Source organism: Telopea speciosissima, chromosome 5 (genome assembly GCF_018873765.1).
Source record: "Telopea speciosissima isolate NSW1024214 ecotype Mountain lineage chromosome 5, Tspe_v1, whole genome shotgun sequence".
NCBI classification, from domain to species: Eukaryota; Viridiplantae; Streptophyta; class Magnoliopsida; order Proteales; family Proteaceae; genus Telopea; species Telopea speciosissima.
In genome coordinates, this window is record NC_057920.1 from 18,928,826 (window position 1) to 18,953,638 (window position 24,813).

The following is a 24,813-nucleotide window of genomic DNA, read 5'->3' on the forward strand; positions in this document are numbered from 1 at the left end:
ATTCCTTTTCACATCACTTAGAGGATATTTTCTATTATTTTGTGGAATTTAGATCGTCTCCAGGGAGGCGTATGTCTCCAGGGAACCCAGCACGCCTCCCTGGAGACGATCCTGATCCTATTTTGTGTACTTGCAGTTATTGAAATGCATTTCCATAAAAAAACATGGGGAAGGAGCGTTGCTGCATAGCGTACACGCTAGCACCTTCTGTGTAGGGAAGGAGAGAGACAAACATAGGGAGACACTAGTTACATATAAGGGTGTCAATGAATAACCAGTAACCAAGAACCGAATATGGATCCGGACAGAATACCCGGTCCTGTTCTGGATCGAATTTAATATGGTTAAGTCCTGGATCTAAAAATATCGTAATAATCTGTTTGGATCGAATCCGGATCTACCCACCTATCCGACGGATCTATCCGGATTCGGACCGAATACCCGCCTTAAAAATTAATATAAAATCTTAATATTTTATTAGATTTAAAAGACTCTAATTGACGGTTACGTGGTTAACTTAACCCTTCAATTAAATTATTCTATCAATATTTCTTTTACTTAAGCAAGTCATATATTTTAATCTCAAACTTTTGCTTTGCTTTGTCTCGTTAATATCAGAACTGAACGGGAATCGAATGACATAACCAAATTTAAATTGGATATAGTAACCGGATTTAATAACCAGACAAGAATCGGATTGTAACTAGATCCGAATTGAACCATCCAAGAACGGATAAAGTATTCAATTCTAGAACCGTTTTGGGATTTGGTCTAGATCTGGATCCTATTGCCACTGCTTGGAACCGAACCAGATCCGAACCGAATACCCGAATCCGTACCCACTTGACACCCTTAGTTACATATCCGGCCAGCGTTCTTTCTCCCAAAATAAAAGGAAAATAGTTCTTTGTATGGGAGCATGGCCCCTACACGTGCGCAAGAGCCAATGGCCAGGATGGCTCGCTAAAGCATAAACAAAGGAGACATTTCCACCTTTCATGGGGTCAGGACGGTCATTTCACCCCTGTTTCTGACGTTGCCCCCACATAAACCATTCTCCCAAAATAAAATTACTGAAATGCACGGACCGTCCTATAAATCCTACAGTTTATTTTTGGACAAATTGCACGGACACCCCTTCTAAGTATGCAAAAAGTCACAGATATGTCAAACTTGGGCAAAATATCCCCCTGACGTTAAGCACAGTTAGCACCCAAAGTTGAAATGTCCATTTTACCCACTTAGTTATTTAAATTAAAAAAAAAAGATAAATGACACTGTACCTAACGTTTTGACATTTGAAGAAAGGTATACCTTTCCGCATAGACAGAGAGATGAGAAGAAAGAATGCTCTGATCGAAGCTTCAAAACTTCGAACTTCAACGGCGGAGGAGAGCCAGCACTCCGCTTCCTTTCTTGGGTTGCGACTGAATCTACTTCGCAGTTTAACCATAAGTAGTTGAAGACAGCCAGCATCAGGTTTCTCTCTCTCTCATCTGCTTGACATGGTTACAACCGTTGAATCAAAAGAATACTTTGAGATTGAAATCAAAAATTTGAAAAAGCTTGTAAATCCAATTGAGTTGAAATGATGCTAATTTGGGTCTTTTCTTGGTTAACAAAAGAGAAAATTAAAATAAAAAGAGTTGGAGTCGCTTGGATTTGCTATATGGTTCCCAATTTCTCTGTTGGATTGAGCTTAATATTCTTGCCCCTCGTCTGTCGTTCTATTGTTGATTTCTCTAGTTTCACCAGTGTTTTTCTTCCTTAAATTCTCTTCTTTATGAAAATTGTGTTAAATTTGACTTTTATCTGGTTATTTTGTTTCTAAAAGGCATGGAGACGGTGTTGAAGAAATACCAGCAAAAGTTTAGGAAAATTAGGGACGAGAAAAACCGATGGGATGAGCTTCAATCCCGTTTGCTTTCTCAGTTTAGAAACGCTTCTGCAATAATCGAGAGATTGTAGGTACTTCATAGTGGAGATAGATATTTCTCTTTAGTTTGAGATTTTGACCCTTTGGGATTCTTAGGTACAACATTCTCTTCTGATTAAAAAAAAAACAAAAAGAAGAAAGAAATAATAGAGTTAAGGGAAAAAGGAATGGCAGGGAAACTGGCAGGGAGGGTATGGGGTTAAGAGGCGGAAAATGGGGTGAGGGTGGGATTTTGGGGCGGGTTAGCAGGGCTGGGTGCGGCGGAGTTGCAGATGCATTCGGAGAAACCAACGGTGTTCCGTCGCCTTCCACAAAGAAGATGGAGAAGAAGGGTGTGGGTCTCATTTGCTTTTAAAACAAATTTAAAAAAATAACGATTAGAAATTGGGAGGGGAAGGATAATTTTGCAATTATAAAAATGTTAACAGCAACTTAACTGTAAAAAATTAACGGATTAGAATTAGTTGAAATATAATCAAAATAAGGACAATCTTTGATATTTTTTTAAAGTATGGGATGTCCGTGACATATTGAATACTTCTCCGTGAAATTTACCCTTTATTTTTTCGGTGAACCCTTGAGTCGTACAGATGGAAATACCGAAATATAAAGGAGTCGTCCTGTGTGTGTATGAACTCTAACCGGAGATGAAAGAGTGAAAGACCGTTACGACTGAAGACGGCAATCAATTGACCAACCATGTGTTCAATTTGTTTCTTGTTTTATTGATATCTTGATCTTTGATCACCATTTTCCCTTGTATTCCACACCTCCATTGCTAAATTGTTTGCTGTTTTGCTGAGGTTGATTCAACCTTCAAAAGAAATGAAGGTGTTGGTCACAGGCGCAACTGGTTACTTGGGGGAGAAACTGTGCAGGAGATTACTGAAGGAAGGTCACACTGTGCGGGCATTCGTACGGCCGACCAGTGACCTTTCCTCCCTTCCTCCTAATGGCGATGATGGAGGCGCAGAAGGTGCCTTTGAGCTTGCTTACGGCCATGTCAACGACTACCCATCTCTGCTCAGGGCCTCCGCAGGGTGCCAAGTCGTCTTCCACGTTGCTGCCATCGTCGAACCATGGCTCCCTGACCCTTCAAGATTCTTCTCTGTATCCACCTTTTCATCCCCCTCTTCAATCCCTTTCTATTAAACTCTACATAGAATTAAATGAAATCTGTTATTAGGTCAACGTTGAGGGTCTCAAGAACGTGTTGCAAGCATGTAAGGAGACAGCCACAGTTGAGAAGATCATTTACACTTCATCATTCTTCGCTCTTGGCCCCACGGATGGTTACATCGCCGATGAGATCCAAGTCAGTTACTCTTCTTACTATCAATTTCAATTCCCATTTCTAAAATTTGTGATTCATTTAGCTAGAAATCTTTAAATTTCCAATGACAGATTCATCCCGAGAAGTTCTTCTGTACCCAGTATGAGAAATCAAAGCTCCTCGCTGATAAGGTCGCCTTACAAGCTGCAGCCAATGGGTTGCCCATTGTGGTCGTTTACCCTGGTGTCATTTATGGGCCTGGCAAGGTCACCGCTGGAAATGTCATGGCCCGTATGGTATGATTTCAGTACTTATTTTGCTAATGAGTGAATACTTTTACAATTGCCCACTAAATTGTTCTGCAATTTCAGTCGGTTCATGGGACTGTAATGAAGAAATAGCCCAAATTTTGGTATCGTATTGATGTTCAAAGGAAAATATTGATGATGATGATAAGAATAAGCAGGACTTCAAAGCAAGGTTTTTGGAGAAAGACTTGAGCATTTGATTTGTAGACTGATGGAAAATTTATTTTGAAGTTCTCTAGTTCCTTAGATATGGATAAATTATAGAATTTCTATTAATCTCTCTATTCTTGACAAACATTTCCGATGCTCTTTGGCTTGAATTATGTCTACAAAACTTGAAATTGAAGGAGCTATTTGTATCCTCCCCACCCCTTTTGGCCACATGGCCTGGATACAAATACATATTAGAACTGACCTTCATATTCTCCATGAACCATGAGTTACATGTTTAGAAAATTAAAGAATGAGGTTTCTTTTCATCAAGGTTATCTGATTATTCATCCATAAATTATATAAATCAGCAATAGTTATGTGCAAAATATCAAGAGGGTTCCATGGTTGGAATTCCTTCATACAATAATCGTCTTTACCCTTTTTGGTTTCTGATTGACAGCTTATGTGAACAAAAAACACCTTGGATGAATGTAGTACTTATTGTATTGAATGAATATATTTTCTGGTATTCATTTGATTCCTACCTCCCCCCCCCCCTCTTATGGATAACTGTTGTATAGTTCTCACCATTCAATTCAGAATTTTGTGTCCCGTTTTATCAAAAGATTGTTATTTTTCTGTCTTCTCAGATGATTGAGCGTTTTAATGGGCGATTACCTGGATATGTGGGCTCTGGGAATGATAAGTTTTCATTTAGCCATGTTGAGGATGTGGTTACCGGACAGGTAGCTGCAATGCACAAAGGTCGATTGGGTGAGAGATACCTTCTTACAGGAGAAAATGCCTCTTTTGTGCATGTTTTTGATGTCGCTGCTATCATCACCAATACACAAAGGCCTTGGTTTCATATCCCTATGTGGATGGTGGAGGCTTATGGATGGGTATCGATCCTGCTTTCTAGAATCACTGGAAAGCTACCTCTAATCAGCCCTCCGGTATGCTTCATGCTTCTTGGGCCTATTTTGTAGTTCTTTTGTTGGTTGAGACTGCTACATTAGTTTGTGATTAAAATGTACTTTAATATCAAATCCAAGATCTCCTGGTCAAAAGTCCGAACAATAATGTTCTTCAAGTCAAAAAGGATAATTTATACCCATGCATGTGTATCCTAGCTCTAGCATACCGTCATGATCCGCTACAAGGTTGTTTTGTGGTTGGTGGTCCTAATATTTGATTTCTATGGTAACTTTTTTGATTGTTTCTTCCATAGTTGTCAAGGTGTCGCTTAGGTGTCCAGGTGCCTTGGTCTCCTACTGGATTCAGACTTATTTGTTGGCATTTTATTGCAGACAGTCTATGCTTTGAGACATCAGTGGGCATATTCATGTGAGAAGGCAAGAGTGGAGCTAGGTTATAACCCTAGAAGCTTGAAAGAAGGTCTTGAGGAGGTACTTTCATGGCTAAAGAGCTTGGACTTGATTACATACTGAGAAAGACTACTCCAAATCTGTGTTGAGGCTTACTGACAATTGTGCTGCATGCTGTGGCCATAAACCACTAGAGGGTGCTCTTCCTTGGAATAATCTCCTATCTCCTTCTCTGTAAACCATGCATTTACTTTGTTCCTGATGCCTACAAGTGTTTGGGACTTTTATTGTGAATGGTTTATTTGCAATGAACAAGATAGATGTATACAACAACTTCACATCAAGCAAATTGAAAGATATTAACCTCCAACCTAACTCTGCCCAATATCAATTAAGTTTTTCTCTAATCCTATTTGATAACTGTGTCTTGCAATGAAATCAGTCCAGAAAAGCACAACCATGCATTTATTTGTATATAAATTAAAAAGGCATACACTTTCATATGGATCCCGGAAAGGTGGACTGGAGAAGGTTCTAACTGTAGTCCATTTTTTGAATGCAGTGGCTTTTACCAAACTTGAACCCATGTCTTTATGCTGGCAGCTTGAGTTTTGACCTCTATCAAAGAAAAGAAGAGTAAAACAAAAAAGATAGATTTTTTAGTGGCTCTATAACGTATTTATGTGTACCAAATAACTGTACGTATGTATGGATTTTAACCTTCCATCTTGTTCCTCCCCCTTTTTGGTAAGGATTTCAACCTTCATTGAGATAAAACATAAAAGATGGTGAACAACGGAGACACCTCTACTGTTTGGTCTAATATGGATTTTAAGCTTTTGAAATGTGCCATGCATATGCTTAACCCATAAAGTAATTTTTCTTTGGAGTATGCATTCAAGCATTTGAATTCAAGGATTGCATGCGCTCATCCTCACAGTGTGAATTTAGAGTAAGAGTGCCCACCATATCAGAAGAAATTATCACTGAGATTTAGTACTATCTTTCCCCTGTGGAGATGACACTTGGCAGCTCGGACATCCAATGGTCCGAGTTCATTGACTTTTATTTGTGTTCGGACCGTTGGATGTCCGAGCTGCCAGGTTTGACATCTCGACATAGCACTGCCACATTGCACACTTTTAGGAATTGGAGAGGATTAAGTCTCGTGTGTGATGATCCAAGTCGTCCAAGTGTTCTCGAGTCTGTTTTTTGAGACACTGCTTATTATTTAGTATAAAATGTTCTTTGGTATTGGCCAATAAGCCTGTGATAACACGGGCATAAATTATATGGGAAAAGGAACACTAACCGGTGTTGTGTGTAGACGTGTACCAGAGCCTAGACACAACCCGGCACAAAAAGACTACGGCATCTTTGGACCTTTTCACCTTTTCAGGGGGTGTGGTGGTCTTTTCGCACCGGGCTGTGTCTGGGCACAGGTACACGCCCACACATAGCACCGGTTAGCGTTCTTTCTCCCTAATTATAAATAGGACAGAATGCTAGGTTGCAATGGAGCAATCTTATTGTTGCATCGAGGTCCACCATCTAATGTTGTTTACTAAAGCTCTTGAAATTTACTAAAAATAAATAAATAAATAAAGCTCTTGAAAAAAGTGATTAAAAAGTTGAGCTTGGAGTTCCCCTCATATGGAACTGGTATTTGCATAGCACATACCATGGTTGGGTTGTACCAAGGACTAGTTGGGACTTCCAATCTGAGGCATTCTCCATCTATATTTCCTTGATAAGGATATCCTCCAATACTCCCATGCAAGAAAAGAGGAAGTCAATGACTGGCCCTAGAGGGCATTGGACGGTACTTGTACAAGGACACGATCTAGTCTCTTTTATTTTTAAGCTGGTGTTGTGCTTAACTTTTCCCCAAAGTTAATTATGTGTAACTTTACTTGAAATCAAACCAATGACCTAGTAGTAGCCGAGCGAACAATATCTTTCACACAATCAATGGCATTTTGGTAAATATTAGTCCTAACATTAAGGGGAGATGATGTTCTAAATACAATGAACTTAATTGATTACTACTAGGTATAAGGGAAAAATCCAATACATGGCCAAACTCACAGCCAACCTAGACAGAGGAACTCAACATGTAACCAATTCTAAGAGTCCCCTATACAATCCCTCAATGTCACTCAAATGAGAGACGATTACCTACCTTGGAGATCTAGATCCTATTCCAACGGAGCAATCAAATTTAAGAGTGATTTCCCTCAAATACATATATTAAGATGATGCTTTATACACTATTATTCTCCAATATAAGTTCCCTATGGCTCTGTTTGTTTCAATGTAAATTTTTACATGTGAAAATATTACATGGAAACATTTTGCATGTAAATTTTCACGTGTTGAAAATTTCCCGGTGTTTGTTTTGGATATGTAAAATGTGAAGTAAAAAACATTACTGAAAAGTATAATGCTTTCAGAGGAAAAACATCGAACATCTAATGTGAGAAATGAATGCCCTTCAAATTTGCTGAACTTCACTTACTATCAACCCTAGAATCAAAGAACTTCAAGTAGCAGACAAAAAAGAAGAAGACAGAAAAAAAAAAAAAAAAAAAGATTTAGCAGTGGAAAAACAATGTTAAAGGTAAGGATGTTGAGGGTCTGGTTTCGGTTAAACGGTTTGATTTGATTCAAATCGTTTAATTAAATGGTTTCAATTTTGAAACTATAACCGAACTATTTATTAAATGGTTACACGGTTTTGGTTTTAAACGGTTCAGTTCGGTTCGGTAAATGATTTCTGTTTGATTTTGACACATCTATGTACATTTAAGAGTGTTAAACGGTTTATTAGGTCATATGGTTTGGTTCGGTTTAAACCGTTTAACTAAACGATCTAAATTTTGAAACCATAACCGAACCACTTATTAAACGGTTTCACGATTTCGGTTTAAACAGTTTCGATAAACGGTTTTAGTTTGATTTTGACACCCTTAGTTAAAGGTATAGATCTAACTCCAATGAGTGAGGCATTAGCTTCTCCTCCCATTTGGTTTTAAACGGTTCAGTTCGGTTCGGTAAATGATTTCTGTTTGATTTTGACACATCTATGTACATTTAAGAGTGTTAAACGGTTTATTCGGTTAAATGGTTCGGTTCAGTTTAAACCGTTTAACTAAACGATCTAAATTTTGAAACCATAACCGAACCACTTATTAAACGGTTTCATGATTTCGGTTTAAACAGTTTCGATAAACGGTTTTAGTTTGATTTTGACACCCTTAGCTAAAGGTATAGATCTATCTCTTGTTGAAATCACCGGAAAACACAGCCTTAGTATTAGAATAGAATCAATCTCCATGGGAGCTCTGGTTTTTGAGGACTGAGGACTGTTGTGTGTTTCGATTTTTGATCAAATCCCGATACATACGAGGAAAATTTTACCCATAAATTTGGCCAAAAATTTTACCTCATCTTTTCCGGAAAAATTTGGGTTGTCCGATAAAATTTTCCAACTTACACACAAACAACAGAAAATTTTATGAATAAAATTTGTTTTACAGGCTAATTTACGCAGAAACAAACAGAGCCTTATATGTCTAATGTTCAATCTTGATGATTTCCCCTGCTAACTTAATCTTTGCATAATGGAACATGTTGTTCCTTCTACTACTTTACTTTGTGTGAATTGCATTTGCCAGCCTTGAATTGGAAAGCATATCAAAAGATGCGATTTTACAATTGCAGATGTCTTACTGAACTAATAGCACTAGGAGCTCCAATCTGACATGAATTCCCCCCAGCTACAGTTGCAGTAGTTCTGGCTCCTTAGTCCTTTCCTTTGTTTTCGTTTCCATCAAAGCATAGTTCAGATTCGCAACAAAGTCTAACATAAGATGGAATCCAAACTGCGATAACTTGATTTTGAACTTTCATTTGTATCATTGAACTTAGCACCACAAAAACATAAGAATTGATACAAAAGGAACAGAATAATTAGCTTTATCAATCTACACAACATCAGTTGAAGCAATGGATTTGATCAAGTTGGAACTAGAAGGGCCTTCATCAAGAGAATATGTCATCAGACTCTTAACTACGAGCTGGAATTTCCTTCTGTAACTTGGCAACTTTGATATAGCTGTCGCAATTCCTATTAACCTGTCAATATATTCATGTAGTACATTTAGAAAAGTGATTTACATAATTAATTTGTGGGAGAAGGCAAAGAAAAGAGACTTTTGCTTTCGTTTTCTAAGCTGGCCAAAGAAAATCTTCTGATTGGGATACACAGTAGCCCCAAACATTTAGATTGGGATATATCAAGATCAACTTCACAAGGAACAGAAACTGCATATTACCAAAAATGATGTAACAAATTATTTGGTGCTAGACTTCATGGCATTTGTTGGTTAGGAAGATGGAGGAAGTCTATTGATGAGGTTTCAGAAGTACCCTTTTCCTTGTCCCCCCCTCCCCCCAATCCCCATGTCATGAAGAAGGTTGGAATTAGATTGACAAGAGCTTCAGATTGTATTTTTCTTTTGTTTGGGGGGGGGGGGGGGTTTGGAGAAGTGGTTTCGTGGAGTGTCTGCCCTAGTTGTTTTAGTCAGGGGTTTATCTGTACTTTCAGAGGGCAAGTTGAGTTTGAGGCATGTACATATCTGGTTCAATGTTCGAGTCGTTTATGGTTTTCGGCCTCCCCTTTCCATAAAAAGTTCTCTTACCTAGAAAAACTGATAAAACTGAATTTTGAGATCCCTAATAGTCATGAATGCAAATATTATTGGGATCCTTTGATTCCTCCAGATACTTAAAATAAATAGCAATATAATCAACATAGATAGATAAATAAAGTCCATACCTGCGGCCAATGCCTTCAATTTGAGCAGCTCTGAGAGGATCTTGAGGAACCACAGAACCATTTTCCCAAGCTTCCATGCGTTTGATATCACTACCAAAGAGCACAACCTTCTCTAAAAATTCCACCTCACCCTCTACCATATTTATGACTTTGATCTGTTCCTTTAAGACCATGACAGGATGGAAGAACCATTCCACCAACCGGTCCTGTGGTCGATTCAGATTGTTGACTTCAACACCATCGAGCAACAATAAGCCATCTGCTCCAAACTTGATAGAGCGCAGGAGAAAATGCAGAAATGAATAAGAAGGCAAACCACTGCCAATTATGGGTGCTTCATCCTTGTACTTAGTCTTCAACCACTGATCAAGGTCAGCTGTTGTTATGACATTGGCATCCAACAGTTCCCTACCCTTGATTTCACTAGACTTCATCATGTTGCCCCATATCTGTTTATATAGTAAATAAAATTAGGAAGCTTCTTCACTCATCTCAGAGACTGAATCCATGACAACAACTAAATAAAAGATAAACAGCTATGAAGAGGAAAACGATTTATTTAAAAAAAAATAACTGTATCTTTAATCATGAGGAAATTATGCTTGATCTGGTAGACCGGATTATTTCCAGAAGTCAATATGGTTGCCTACCCTGATGCAATAGCTCCCCTTTCCAGACATAACTCGTTAAAATATGCAAATTGCTGATGAAAAAACTCTCTTAGTTCTTAGATTCTTACACGGGCTTTGCATCTAGAGTTTTCTGATATAGAATGTGTAAAAATTGGGACTCAGTCTGAAAAAATGAAAATAGTGTACCAAAATATATAGCTAATATTCCATTGAGTCCATGAGAGAACAAGTGTTTCATGTTGTTCATTATAAAGCAATGAATGAGGAAACTAAGCAGTCCAGCTTTAAGGGCATGGCTAAAGCTCATGATTCATTTTGAGCAATAATCAATACACAAACTATAAATAGTTGGGCAGCAAAATTTTCATCAGCATTTGTTATATGAGACAGTTAATGTTGGTCTTCCTGTAATCATCTTTATCCGGATGACTTTAAGTCTTTAAATAAGTGATGAAAAATATGGATTAAATTCATTTAACTTCAGTAATACTAAGGTCTGTTTGGTTAGTCTATTGAGAAGACAGATTTCAATAAAGCCATGCCCTTATTGATTGGTTGCAAATATGTATCTGTAATAGTATTCTAGCATGCCTCTTTGCCAAATTGTTAAATTGAGTGCAACTTGTGACTCAAGTTGGCAATGGTTATGTGCCTTGTCAAACCATCAAAATCCATGAGATAAATTTTGATCTGAGTTTTAACCAAATTGGTGTAGCTTGTTTGCTCAAAGTAGTTTGCTTTAGTCTTACATTCAGAATTATTTTTTGTTGAAGTCTATTGGCCATGTAGGACTGAGGGAAATCTCGATTAGAGTATTCTTCAAGGTTCAAAAACTCGCCTCGACCAAGTCGAGACGACCGAGATCTCGGCGAATTATTGTAAATTTTTCTTTCTTTTGGTATAATGTTTCAATGGGCAAATGGCCATAGTTGGCTTCGAAACTTTAAGGGAAGCTTGTTTTAGGCTTAATAAATATTTTAAATCTTCAAATTGTAAAGAAAAAGCACCCAATTTGATGTTTTGGATTAGCACCCTTAGTTGGCAGTATACGTCAAACCCTTAATGTAATATTTTGCCTATTCTACACATTGTTTGAGTGCTATGAGACATAATTGAAGTAAACGTCAAACCCTTAAATTTGACACCGTGAGGTCGTAGATTGGCCTCTGGTGTTTGACATATAAAAACTCTACCCCCATACAACAAGTATTTGTCATATTTTTTCAAAAAAATAGTTTTTGGGAATAGTAACTTTACCTAAAATAGTTGAATGTAGCCAAATCTTCCATAGTAAGCAGCAATCTATCTTTTCGTAGTGATGTGGCAACCCCCAGTAGTATTGAGTGATGATGTAGCAAAAAATCAAGAACCAAGCTCCCCCCCCCCCCCTTCTCTAGGTCCAAAACCATGAAATTGTTGAGTTTTCTTCGAAATTTCAAAGAATGTGTCGAGTTGCTGCCTATTTATAAGGTGGTTTGTACCATTTCAGTCGAGTTTCTCGAAACAATGTCAATTTGACATTTCGTAAGAGATATCGTCTCGAGTAGCTCAAGATTCTCGAGTTTTCCAAGACTCACTGAGATCTCGGCGAGTTTTAGAACTATGGTATTCCTATAATCTAATCGAGATTCCTCTTATATGATCTCTTATTGTGGTTTGTAACTAGGATTAGTCTAGTTTCTATTTTCCTATTATGTCTATGTTTATGGATCTTAATGTGATTAGGAGTCCTTCCTTGTAATCTAAAGATATAAATAAAGGCAGTGAGAGAGGGGGGGGGGGAGTGTTTTCTTATTCTTTACATGGTATCAGAGCAGGGTTCTTAGGTATTGTAACGTTACTATCCTAGGATCCTGTTCACAACTCTATTCTTAATCAAGGACTTGTGGTTTCTCAAGGATATCTGATTTGCGATTTTCAAGGTTCCAGGTTGAAGGGGTGCAACACCCTATGCTGTGTTTTGGATACTTTTAGAGACTAGTTCATGAGTAAACAAAAGAACTAGGTCTCTGCATTTGAAGATTGAGGATTTGACATTGATTCAGGGATCAAATTTTTTCGGGTACAAATTTTAGAGTTTCGGTTCCTTCTGGGTTATTCTCTCATCGATTTTTGGTTATTGGGAATTTGCTTCCTAAATCGATTTGTGATTGGTTTCTTGTTGGAGATCGATTTCTTAACTGATTTTTGTTGGCTGTTTGAAGATCAATTCCTTTTGAATTGATTCTTGTCTTAGACTTCTTGTTACTGATTGGGTTGAGAACTTGAGATCGACTTTTTTTTTTTTTTGTGAAAGATTTCTTGGTGAATTATTTTTGGATTCAATGACTAGTAATGATAGAAAGACTGCAGTGGTTAAGGTTGTATCTTCTTCCTCTAACCGGATCATTGAAAGAAATTGGAAGGTGTCAATAATTTTCAGCAGTGGAAGAAGATAGTTTGGTAAGTGTTGACTAGTCATGATCAACAAAAGCATTTGACACAGACCAGGCCGGATGATGATGCATCATGGGATACCGTGGATGCACACGTATTTTGGGACAGATGTTGAACTCTATGGACAATCAAATTTTCGTTTTAGTTACTCATATTGACATTGTGAAGGAATTATGGGAATACCTAAATGTGCTATATTCAGTTCAAAACAATCTTTCTCGAATTTATGAATTATCACAGGAGTTTTATTGTGCAGATAAAAAGGGTCGTCCATTGACCCAGTATTTTGCTGTTTTAAGCGGATGTATGAAGAATTAAGTGCTTTGCTTCCTATTACTTCTGATGTGAACCAGATGCAGGCTCAGCGAGAGCAGCTCGTGGTTATGGGATTTTTGAGAGGCCTTGGTAAGGAGTATGACTCTGTTCGGTCTAACATTCTTGGTGGTGATAAGGTTGCCTCTGTTGTAGATACTTTCTCACGAGTTCTCCGAGTATCCCATGAAAATTCTCATTATTCTACACCTGTTATAGTTGATAGTTTAGCGCTGGCAGCTTCTAACTGTGGAGTGGCAGTGGGTCTAGTTGTAGAGGAACTCGTAGTCATGGTAATGGAAGTGGTTTGGGAAAGGCTCCCAATCCTTGTTCACAAGGTACTTCACAAAATTCTGGTTCTGCAAAGACATGTCACCATTGTGGACAACCCGGTCACAACCAACACTTTTGTAGGAAACTAAATGGCAAACCACCTCAACAACAATTGCCAACTCTGCTACAAGTACAGAGCCTTCTACTTCATCCTTTGAGGGTAAGGTGGTAAAGATGTCTGATGAGGATTATACACAGTTTACACAGTTTCAGATCTCTCAGCCTTCGACACCCTCCCCTGCTACTTTTGTCTAGACAGGTAATGCCACTGCATGTCTATCTTCTTCTCGCCCCTGGATTATTGATTCAGGTGTGTCCGATCATATGTCTGGAACTTTAAGTAATTTCTCTTCTTTTTCGCCCTTCTAATTCTAGTGTCACATTAGTTGATTGCACCTTAGCCAAGGTTAATGGCACTGGAACTGTTCATCCCAATTCTTCGCTGTCCTTATCTTCTGTCCTTCATGTACCTGATTTTCCCTTTAATTTGCTATTTGTTAGTAAGATCACTAATGCATACAATTGTTTAGTAACCTTTTATCCTGACTCATGTTTTTCAGGATCTTACAACGAAGAAGATGATTGATAGGGGGCGTGAAAAAGGAGGTTATATCTAATTGAGGACTCTCCATCGGTTGCCTGCTCCAGTGTTTTGTCTCCGCATCAAGTTCACTGTCGTTTGGTACATCCGTCGTTACAAAGCTTGAAAAAGCTAGATTCTCGTTTTAGTTCTCTTTCTTTTTTGGATTGTGAGTCATGTCAATTTGGAAAACTCCACCGTGTGAGTTATTCCCCTAGAGTCAATAAAGGTTTGCGGACCCTTTTACTTCGGTTCATTCTAATGTGTGGGGTTCTTGTCCTGTTGCATCCAGGTTGGGATTCAGATATTTTGTTACATTTGTTGATGACTATTCAAGAGTTATATGGATTTATATAATGAAAAATTATTCCGAAGTTATTTTCCATTTTTTGTGCATTTGTTATTGAAATTCAAACTCAATTTAATATGCCTATCCGTACTGTACGTAGTGACAATGCCAAAGAATATTTTCCAGCACCCTTCTCTTCTTTTATGGTTGAGTGTGGGATGATTCCATAGTTGTCAAGGCGGCACCTAAGCGTCCAGGCGCCTTGATCCCCTAGGCGGGCGCCCGGGACGCCTTGTTCGCCTGGTTGGTTTCGCCTAGACTTTTGGCCCTCCCCACCGCCTTGGGTCACCTAACCGCCGTGACAACTAGGGTTGATTCACCAGTCTTGTTCAGACACCCCACAACAAAACAATGTAGCTGAACGGAAGAACAAACATTTAATGGAAGTTACTCGTTCTCTTCTCTTTGAAATGAAAGTACCAAAGATTTTTTGGACTAATGCTGTTTTGACTGCATGCTTTCTTATTAATCACATGGTTTCTTTTGTGTTAAATGGTGGTATTCCTTATTCTTTGCTTTTTCCATCTGAATCCTTGTTAAATTTGACTCCATGCAATTTTGGGTGTATTTGTTTTATTCGTGACCATCGTCCAGGTTTATCTAAGTTGGATCCTAAGGCCATTAAGTATATTTTCCTGGGATATTCACGTACTTAAAAAGGGTATCGGTGTTACTCTTCTGTCTTAAAAAAATATTTTGTCACTGCCAGTCTTTTTCTTTGAGTCCACGTCTTATAATGAAGATTCCTCCGTGTTATCTGAATTGGATGATGATCTTCCCCTATATGCTGTGCACCATTTTGTACCACAGATTCCACAAGGTGATGCTCCCTCTCCGCCGCCAGCACTACCACCTACACTACCCATTCAGTTTAGTTTTATCGTCGTCCTCACGGCGATACAACATCCCTGGTTTCTATGACACCTACCTCATTGTCTTTGTCTCCAGATCCTAATCCTTAGATAAGTATTCCTCCTTCTAATCTTGATGTTCCTATTGCAATTCGTAAGGGTGTTCAGAGCTATAATCAGCATCCTTTGACCAATTTTGTGTCTTACTCTGGTTTGTCTTCCTCTTTTCATTCCTGTCTTTCCACTATTGCATCTCATCCTATTCCTAAGTCTGTTATAAAGGCATTATTCATTTTGGCTGGAAGACAGTTATGGACGAGGAATTGTTGGCTTTGGAGGATAATCAAACATGGGATATTGTTCCCTTACCTACGAATAAGTCTGTTGTTGGTTGTCGGTGGGTGTATGTAGTCAAGGTAAATCCTGAAAGTTCTCTTGCTCGGTTAAAGGCCCATTTGGTAGCAAAGGAATATACTCAAGTTTATGGTGTTGACTATTTAGATACTTTTTCTCCAGTTGCCAAACTAGCTTTTGTTTGTATTTTGATCTCTCTTGCAGCTTCTTATCATTGGTCCCTACACTAATTGGATGTGAAGAATGCTTTCCTCCATGGTGATCTCCATGAGGAAGTTTAAATGAAGCAAACTCCTGGGATTGTTGCTCAGGGGGAATCGGGTCTAGTGTGCAAGCTCAAGAAATCTTTAAATGGTCTCCTCGGGCATGGTTTGGTAGATTTATAGAAGTTGTACTTGAGTTTGGATTGTTGCGTTGTAATAGTGATCATTTGGTATTATATCATCATTCCAAGATAAGTAGAATATTTCTGGTAGTATATGTGGATGATATTGTGGTTACAAGAGATGATGTTGAAGGCATCAAGGAGTTGAAGGAACATTTATAGGACAAATTTCAGACTAAGGATTTAAGGAAGCTAAAATATTATTTGGGTGTTGAAGTGGCTCAGTCGAGAAAAAGTATTTTGCTTTCTCAACGGAAATATGTTTTGGATTTTCTTACAGAGACAGGGATGTTAGGGTCCAAACCTCTGGATACTCCTATGGTTCCTAATGTGAAGCTTACAACTGATGGTGGTGATGTTCTAGGTGATCCTGAGAAGTATAGGAGACTTGTTGGAAAGTTGAACTATTAAATTGTTGCTCGGTCTAACATTGCTTTTCCAATCAGCATTGTGAGCCAGTTTCTATCCTCTCCAAGGACGTCCCATTGGGATGCTGTCATTCGAATTTTGTGATACTTTAAGAAGGCTCTGCATCGTGGTCTACTGTACTCTGACCATGGTCATGGACGTGTGGAAGGATTTTCTGATGTTAATTGGGCTGGATAACCTATTAATAGGAGATCAACTACTGGTTATTGCACTTTTGTGGGAGGAAATCTTGTGTCATGGAAAAGAAAGATTGGGACATGTTACATACTTACATGTGAATTGATGTGGTTGAGGCAGTTGTTGACTGAGCTTGGGTTTGTTCATACGTCTCCAATGCAATTATGATGTGATAATCAGGCTATTGTCCATATTGCTTCGAATCCGGTGTTCCATGAGAGAACAAAGCACATTGAAGTTGATTGCTACTTTGTTTGAGAAAAGCTGCAACAAGGTCTTATTTCTCCACAACATGTTCGCACAGGAGAACAACTTGCAAATGTATTTACTAAGTCTTTAGGAAGTGGAAGGATTGATTATATTTGTAACAAGTTGGGCATAATTAACATCTATACTCCAGCTTGAGGGGGAGTGTTACGAGACTTGTAGTCTTCGTATTGGGGCTGGCACTAATTAGTGCTAGCATCAATACCGAGAGGGGTATTTTGGGATTTTGGTTATTTATTTTGTGCCCTTCTTATATCATAAATATGAATTGATGTGGTGAGTTCCATTCTAACGGCTGGACTCCCTAAGTGTTGCAGCTATATTCTTATCCTTCTCTTTTCTCCTCTTTTCTTCCTTTTTCTCTTATTCTTTACAGCAGCAATGGACACAGAAATGGGTGCTTTATTATCTCGAAACACTTGGATTCTGGTTTCATTACCTGATCTTGTCAAGTGTCGATGGGTTTATACTATCAAATACAATCCTGATGGTTCTGTTGAAGTGTTGAGCGGCTTAAGACCAGATTGGTTGCTAAAGGCTATACTTGGTGCAGATCAAAGCATGAAGAACAGGACAAAAACACATTTCAAAAACAAAGTCACTGTTCACATGAACAATACCCTAGATCAAAGTATTGTTCATGTGAACAGTGTTGTGGGTCCCAGTTTAGATCATGTGTGCCTCTATTCTAGAAGCCTTGGACAACAAGACACTCCAGGATCGATGGGACAACTTAGACTGGCCCTTATATCAGATGGATATTAAAAATGCTTTTCTTTATGATGATAATCTTCAAGAGGAGGTTTATATGGAGCAACCTCCGGAGTAAGGCAATCTATGGGTTGAAACAATCTCCGAGAGCATGGTTTGATAAGTTCAGTTCCGTTGTTACTCAATTTTGGGTTCTCATAGTATTACTCTGACCATTCTGTCTTTGTTCGTCACTAGAGTTAAAGGTGGATGTGATGGTAGCTTATGTGGATGACATTATTATATCTAGTAATGATGCTTTTGATATCACTCAAGTTAAATCCTATCTTCACCAGCATTTTCAGATGAAAGACTTGGGTGTTCTCAAGTATTTCTTTGGTATTGAGGTTTTGCGAAGCAAGAAAGGTATTAGCTTATCCCAAAGGAAATATACCCTTGATCTCCTATCTGAAACTGAAATGCTTGCTTCCAAACCAGCAAATACTCCCATGGATCCCCATAAAAAACTTGGATCCTGTGAGAGAGGACTTTACAGATGTACATTGGAAAACTCATTTATCTTGCTGTTACTCGATCAGATATGTCCTTTATCGTTGGAGTTATTAGTCAGTTCATGCAAACACCAAAGAAGATTCACTGGGATTGGCGCAAGTGGAAGGTTCAGATCTGTAATAGAGATCAAATCTAGTTTATACAGAGGTTAGGAATAGGATAAAGGAAGAAGACGAGGTTTCAAGACCAGAATCTGATCTTGGATGAAGAGAGAAGTTGTAGGCTGTTGGGAGGTGAGCAGTCCAGTTCAAAACAGACCGCAGTTTTGAGGGATAGGTGAGGGAAGGGGGCTGGTCTGTTGTGGAAGAGATGAGGAATAAAAGGGACTAGGTTTAAGGGCTGTAAGGCTGTTTAAAGGAATGGAAGAAGAATGGTTAAGTTTGAGTTGCAGGTTTAATGGAGATGGGTTGGGTTGAAGAAGATGTAAAGAAGGAGATAGCTAGGAGGGTTGTTGATGAAGATAGAAGAAGAGACTGGGAGAATGAGAGGGTGTATCGTGAGAGAGAGGAGAAGAGATGAGATTGAGAGGGGGAGAGGAAGGAAAAAAAGATGTTTAGTAGAGGGGAAGCTGGGCACCAAGGCTCCAACTTTGTTTCATTCAATAATTCAATTCAACATATTACAAAAGGTTGGATACATGGGTATGTAAAGAAGAAAATGACTCTTGGACTTTAACAAGAAACATTAATGACTAGCACAATATTCTAAACTAATTACTCACCTAGAAACTAACTCCCATAAAACATTAATACTAGCCTTCAATCTCTTGAACTCCTAATCTAAGAATTTAAAGAGATACATTAATACACCAAGAATACGAAAAGACTAAAGAAGAAAATATAAAAGACTCAATCCTACTAAATATTTTTTGAGAATATCAAGGGCCAGAAAGGGCTGGTTTTAGCCAACAGATGCTCCACACATATAGGGTGGCTGCTCTTGGCAGCCTACAACTCGGCTTGGTTCTTAGCCCTGCGGTTTTTTTTTTTCTGATATGGACCAAAACAGCACGAGGGATCTTCTTCAGGATTGATACTGCATCAAGGATGCTACTTGTCGTGTGCTACTACCTAAAAGGTGCTCCTGGCAAGGGTCTTACTTATCGACCTAATCGAAATATTAACATGGTTGGGTTTTCTGATGCTGATTGGGCTGGTGCTGATGGTGATAGCCTCTCTACGACTGATTATTGCATATTTGTGGGAGAAAACTTAGTCACCTGGAAAAGCAAGAAACAAACTACTATTGCTAGATCTAATGCTGAGGTTGAGTATTAGGCCATGGCACATACTACTGCCGAGCTGATGTGGGTGAAGTCATTGCTTCAAGAGTTGGGATTTCCTATTATTCAATCTATGAAGATGTTTTGTGACAATCAAGACGCCATTTATATTGCCAGCAATCCTGTCATGAGAGGACAAAGCACATTGAAGTTGATTGTCACTTTGTTCGTGATGCTGTTATGAAGAAGTTGATTCCTACTCCATTCATTTCCACTACCAATCAACTAGGTGATATATTTACCAAGCCATTGTTTGGTCTGCTTTTCGTAGGAGTTGTTCCAAGCTGGGTCTAGGTGATCTATATGCTCCAGCTTGAGGGGGAGTGTTGAAGTATATCAGCCATGTAGGGCTGAGGGAAATCTCGATTAGAGTATTCCAATAGTCTAATCGAGATTCCTCCTATATGGTCTCTTATTGCGGTTTGTAACTAGGATTAGTCTAGTTTCTATTTTCCTATTATGTCTATGTTTATGGATTCTAACATGATTAGGAGTCCTTCCTTGTAATCTAAAGATATAAATAAAGGCAGCGAGGGGGGGACTGTTTAGTTGGACCATTAGTCTCTAAACAGTCCTTATTCCTCTTCTCCATCTCTTCTCTTCATCTTCTCAGTTCTGATAGTCTAGGGTTCTGTTCTGCTACATTTTTTAAACCCAAAATTGTGGATACATTAAACATTTCTGAGTTTGGTACCAAAAAAGGAAGGGATCCACATGAAGCCACAGAAATAAAACAAACCTGCATCATTTTTACTTCTTGTATTGCCTCTCTGACAGATCTTGAAGAAGTTAAGCTTGCCACAAGTATTGCAGGTCCTTCTGTAGAAACAGAGATGAATTTGCTTCTTGCCCCATGACTTCCTCCAACAGAAAACTCTGCTGACTGAGAGACCCTCTTCTTCCGATACTGGGGCCTGGCTGTGATAAATTTGATGGCTATGATTAGACATGGATGAACATACAATAGATAGAGCTCTAACAGTGAATATGAACAATCCCCAAACAACAAATATGAGAAAGAGAGAGAGAGAGAGCGAAAGTACTTTGGAAGGATGGACCCCTCTCTTAGATAAAGGAAGTCATTTGTGTACTCATCAAACTCTGCAACCATGGCAATTACATAAGCTACACCTCTCCTGAAAGATCTCTCCTGCACCAATATGAGAATAGATAGCTTAGGTTATTTTTTGTTGAAAGGAGTAAGATTGAGAAAAGAAAAAACTGAGTGCCAAGTGGACCTGATACACTATGGCAGATCCATATAGTCCAATGAAAATGCTGGAGAAAATAGAGAAAAAGATGCTCCCAATGACAATTAGTGGCCATAGAAGGATTGTCAAACCGGCAACCGGGATACAGGCAGTTTCAAAGAATGGGCCTTCTCGGGTAACTAGATCATGTAGCAAGCGATGCCAGCCCTTGAAAAGCATTAATGGACCTTTTACTATTGCAATGATAGTATAAAGAGGAATTTCCACTATTAATCCCATCAGCCCCACAACAATACATGCTGGCACGTGTATCAACCTGCAGAACAGTTTATTGAGTTAAAAGTTACATTTGATCCACATAGCAGTAAATCTTTGCACTTGTATTTTACACATGCCTCCTGGTGTTTTACTGTCTTCTATTCTGGTGGTTTTCTATTCATGGGTAAAGAGTATATGCAAATTCAAAGAAGCCTACCATAGTACAGAGAATGTGAATATGTGATTAGAGAAGCAAGAGAAAAAATCCCAGCAAAGGGTGCTCTCTTAAGTTCTCTCTGCACTTCATTTCCTTTATTGGTCCACAATGTTTATTACCAAATTATATCACTTATAAGTTTCCAACTTCAATTCTATGGATATGCATAAATCATGTATTTCCCCTGCTTTGTTAGCCCACTGATTGCATGAAGCAAGTTGCAGGTTTTCATTATATATAGGATGTTTAAGGCATGCTTATCTCCTAAATTTTCACACTTAACTAGTATGTTCTTATCACTATAAATCTGTTACAAAGATTATAATCTCTTTTCTGCCTAGAAACATTAACAGCTGAAAGATTAAATCTCTTTTCTGCCAAGAAACATTAACAGCTCCTATCATGGAATGAATGTTCCCAAAGTTGACACGGATATAGTCACTACATTAACATCATACCTCAGAGTTTGAGTGTCTTCAAAACTTGCATTTCGTTCTCGTAATTCTTTCAAGTAGGCAGGGTACGAATGGTAGCAGACGTCTGCAAAATCGCGAACCACAGTACAACTCCCTTTTATTGTTTCCCATGTCCCATCCTATTGTTTTATGGAAAAACGAAATTGAATCCAAATAAATCATGGGCTACTGTTGAATCTTTGAATTAGAAGATAAGAATAACACCCAGAGAAACAGATTCAGAACTTACCACAATACAGTGTTTGAACTTATCCAATTCAGTATCTTGCCTGAAGGCCTCAAAAGTTGAAACCCAGGGCGTAAAAAACCCATACAACACACCAATGATAACACTCCCAGCAATGCTGAGGCCTAACCAAATTCCAAACAATGCTGGTAAAGCAATTAAGAAAGCAACTTTGAGTGGTACATCGAACCGATTAGTCCTGAATGACCATACAGAGGAACAACCATTATTAGATCAAATATAAAGAAATGAAACTTCTAAACAAAAAATCCCAAATCCAAGCAAATACTCGAAGCAATGCTAGCGAAGCCATACTAACTTAATGATGGTATCAACAGTCCAGTAAACATGAGCAGGAAAGAGACCCAATATAACCCCCACGTTTCCAAGTATCAGAATCGGTCCGGCAACAGGACCCACCAATGATCCTGCAACCATGAATCCAAGGAATCAAACAAAGCAAACAAATCAAAGAAACCAGAGAGTTCAGGTCAGGGAAGAGAAAGTACCTTTGAGAGCACCGAGAAAGATTGCGGAGAAGAAGGCAAAGACGACATAGCTGATCTTCAAGCATGGATTCATGGAGTTCGACATCTCAATCCAAGGAGGGTCATAGAGACACAAGTGTGAAGGCAAACGTCGACCATTAAAATGATTTTGGTTGGAATTATAGCCGAAGCAATTAACAGAAAAAATAATGTGTAGATGAGTTTATTATGCGTGAGGGAAAGACCGAATATCCGTGAGACGCAAGTGATTTGAACCGTACAAGCGACAACTCAACTCAAACCCAAAACAAGCGCGAGTGAGGTGCTAGAAGTTACTAAAAAAAACTATGAACAAAAGCCCAAGTCAAAACTATACAACTCCCTCATCGTTAGGAATAAAGAAACCGAATCAATTGAAAGAGGAAATAAAAGAAGTTCCAATCTAGTACACTCTGATTTAAATTAATTGTTCTCTGTGTATTTATTTATGGGAAAATTTCACGGACACCCCCTAAAAGTATTTAATATCTCAGAAATTTATCATATTTGATCAAAATGTCACAGACACCCCTTATTTTTATGAATTTATTTCAATTTAGTCTACTCTGTTAGTCTCTCAGTGTCTGTTAATTCTTTTTAAATAACGAAATTACCTTTACCACAGTGAAATCCCTATAATACCCTTAATGATGAATTAATGATATTAAAAGTTAGTTTTTTTAAAAAGACAATTTTGCCCTTGTTTTTATTTAATACTTTTTTTATTCCTTTTTTTCTCCCCTTCTTCTTCTACTTCTGCGGTTTCTTCCGCCGCCGCCACCACGCCCTCCAGCCCTCCTTCTCTTGCTCCCCTGCAACCCGAGATCAGGATTGTCAAGAGAGGATTCGTCGCTTCTTGCCGGAGCCGCGGTCTGCCAAAGGCTTATTCCGTGAAGAGGAGGGAGATGGTGTTCTCTTCGGCATCGGAGATCTGACCCTAGGGTTTGTGATTTCTGACCCTTCTTCATGATTGTGAATCTCTCGATCGACATTTTATGATACTAGGGTTTGTGATTTCACCCTGCTTAACGTTGTGAAGGATACTTGAGCCGCCAGGGTATAATAAAATCAATTTCTAGAAAAATAAAAAAAGAGGGATATCGCTGCTATTTCCTCTTTCTGTTTTCTTAAAAAAGGGGGATATTGCATCATCATCCTTCCACACCATCCCTGCTGCACCTCTTTTCCAAGCATTGCCGTGCAGCTCAGTCCAAGGTTTTTTTTTTTTTTTTTTTTGCCATCACCCAGCCCAGATTTGGCCATCACCTTTACCGTCAGTGCGTCCTTGGCCACCTCACTGCAAGTCTCCATCCCTCTCTGTGATCTAGAAACCATCGCCTGAATACCCCATTTCTTTCTCAGAAGGTGGTGGGAAGAAGATAGGTTTTAGGTTCGCCAGAGGAAGAAGAGAGAGGTTTCAGTTTGCAAAGGAAGAACCGAAGAAGAGAGGGTACTAAGAGGGGTAAAACCCAAGCCCCAAGCTCTCATAATTGAATTGAACGGAAATGCATTATTGATTCTCAGAACACATTCTGCAAAAGAAACTGGTTTACAAAGTTGGATAAAGAATGGAAAAAACATCAGGGCGGCGTACTCTTCTTGCCTGGAAATTCACGGATGAACTTGCCAAGAAGCTTTTCGCTTTGTCCATTTAATCTCCCGGTCCCATACGAGTCTGCTGTATCGAAGAGATTGATCCCATTCTCGACGGCAAGATTGAATACGGCTTGAAGATCGCCGTCCATTTCTTTCTGATAACCCCACAGTAGCTGATTCCCCCAAGCCCACGTCCCGAACCCCATCGGAGAAACCATCAGCGAGCCCATCTTCACCTGCAACCAGTGGAGCAAGCTTAAAAGAAAAGGAGAGAGACAGAGCGCAGTTAAGAGTTGATAACCGATTTTACAAGTTCGAGAGCTACAAGACACAAGTTACCTTCTCCCATGGCCAGATTGGAGGTCTCAGGCATGGAACTTTTAGTGCTCTGAAAGCCGGTGATGGAAGAAGAATCTCTTCTGAAGCACTGCAACGGCTTAGGCAAGTTGTGGGCGTCGTCGTATAGAAAGCCATTACCAACTATTTTCGCTCCTCTCCACACTGCAACGGCTAAGCAGCCGTAGCCGGAGCCGGAGCAGGTGATGGTTGCCGGAGCCGCAGCCATAGAGGGAAGAAGATGAAATGACAGTTTTGTCCTTTTATTTAAATAAGGGGTAAAATGGATATTTCACCTTTGGGTACTAACTGTGCTGAACGTTTGGGGTGTCTGTGATATTTTGACCAAGTTTGATAAACTTATGAGATATTGGATACTTTTAGGGGATGTCCGTCAAAGTTTCCCTTTATTTATGATTACTATAAAATCAATTGGTGATGATGAGAGCGTAATTTTATTTTCTTATTTTGGATTTTG

The 24,813-nt window shown here is 38.9% G+C and overlaps 3 protein-coding genes across 3 annotated transcripts; 1 reads left to right on the forward strand and 2 right to left on the reverse strand.

Moving 5' to 3' along the window:
* Window positions 1-2,749: 2,749 nt before the first annotated feature.
* LOC122660873 (putative dihydroflavonol 4-reductase) lies at window positions 2,750-5,357 on the forward strand. The gene is made up of 5 exons (XM_043856124.1): window positions 2,750-3,046; window positions 3,123-3,251; window positions 3,341-3,505; window positions 4,321-4,626; window positions 4,981-5,357. The coding sequence occupies exons 1-5, from the start codon at window positions 2,762-2,764 to the stop codon at window positions 5,119-5,121; spliced, it is 1,026 nt and encodes a 341-aa protein (XP_043712059.1). The 5' UTR covers window positions 2,750-2,761; the 3' UTR covers window positions 5,122-5,357.
* Window positions 5,358-8,889: 3,532 nt separating this feature from the next.
* Window positions 8,890-22,575, reverse strand: LOC122660981 (uncharacterized membrane protein At3g27390). Its single transcript, XM_043856256.1, has 9 exons — window positions 22,386-22,575; window positions 22,196-22,304; window positions 21,880-22,075; window positions 21,633-21,769; window positions 20,727-21,015; window positions 20,532-20,638; window positions 20,228-20,402; window positions 9,839-10,287; window positions 8,890-9,135 (listed from the first exon to the last, which is right to left on the reverse strand). The coding sequence occupies exons 1-9, from the start codon at window positions 22,468-22,470 to the stop codon at window positions 8,985-8,987; spliced, it is 1,698 nt and encodes a 565-aa protein (XP_043712191.1). The 5' UTR covers window positions 22,471-22,575; the 3' UTR covers window positions 8,890-8,984.
* A 1,393-nt stretch (window positions 22,576-23,968) lies between these two features.
* On the reverse strand, window positions 23,969-24,494 carry LOC122662311 (pyridoxal reductase, chloroplastic-like). The gene is made up of 2 exons (XM_043857906.1): window positions 24,339-24,494; window positions 23,969-24,235 (listed from the first exon to the last, which is right to left on the reverse strand). Exons 1-2 carry the CDS (start codon window positions 24,471-24,473, stop codon window positions 23,984-23,986), a joined length of 387 nt encoding a protein of 128 aa, XP_043713841.1. The 5' UTR covers window positions 24,474-24,494; the 3' UTR covers window positions 23,969-23,983.
* Between the last annotated feature and the right edge of the window lie 319 nt (window positions 24,495-24,813).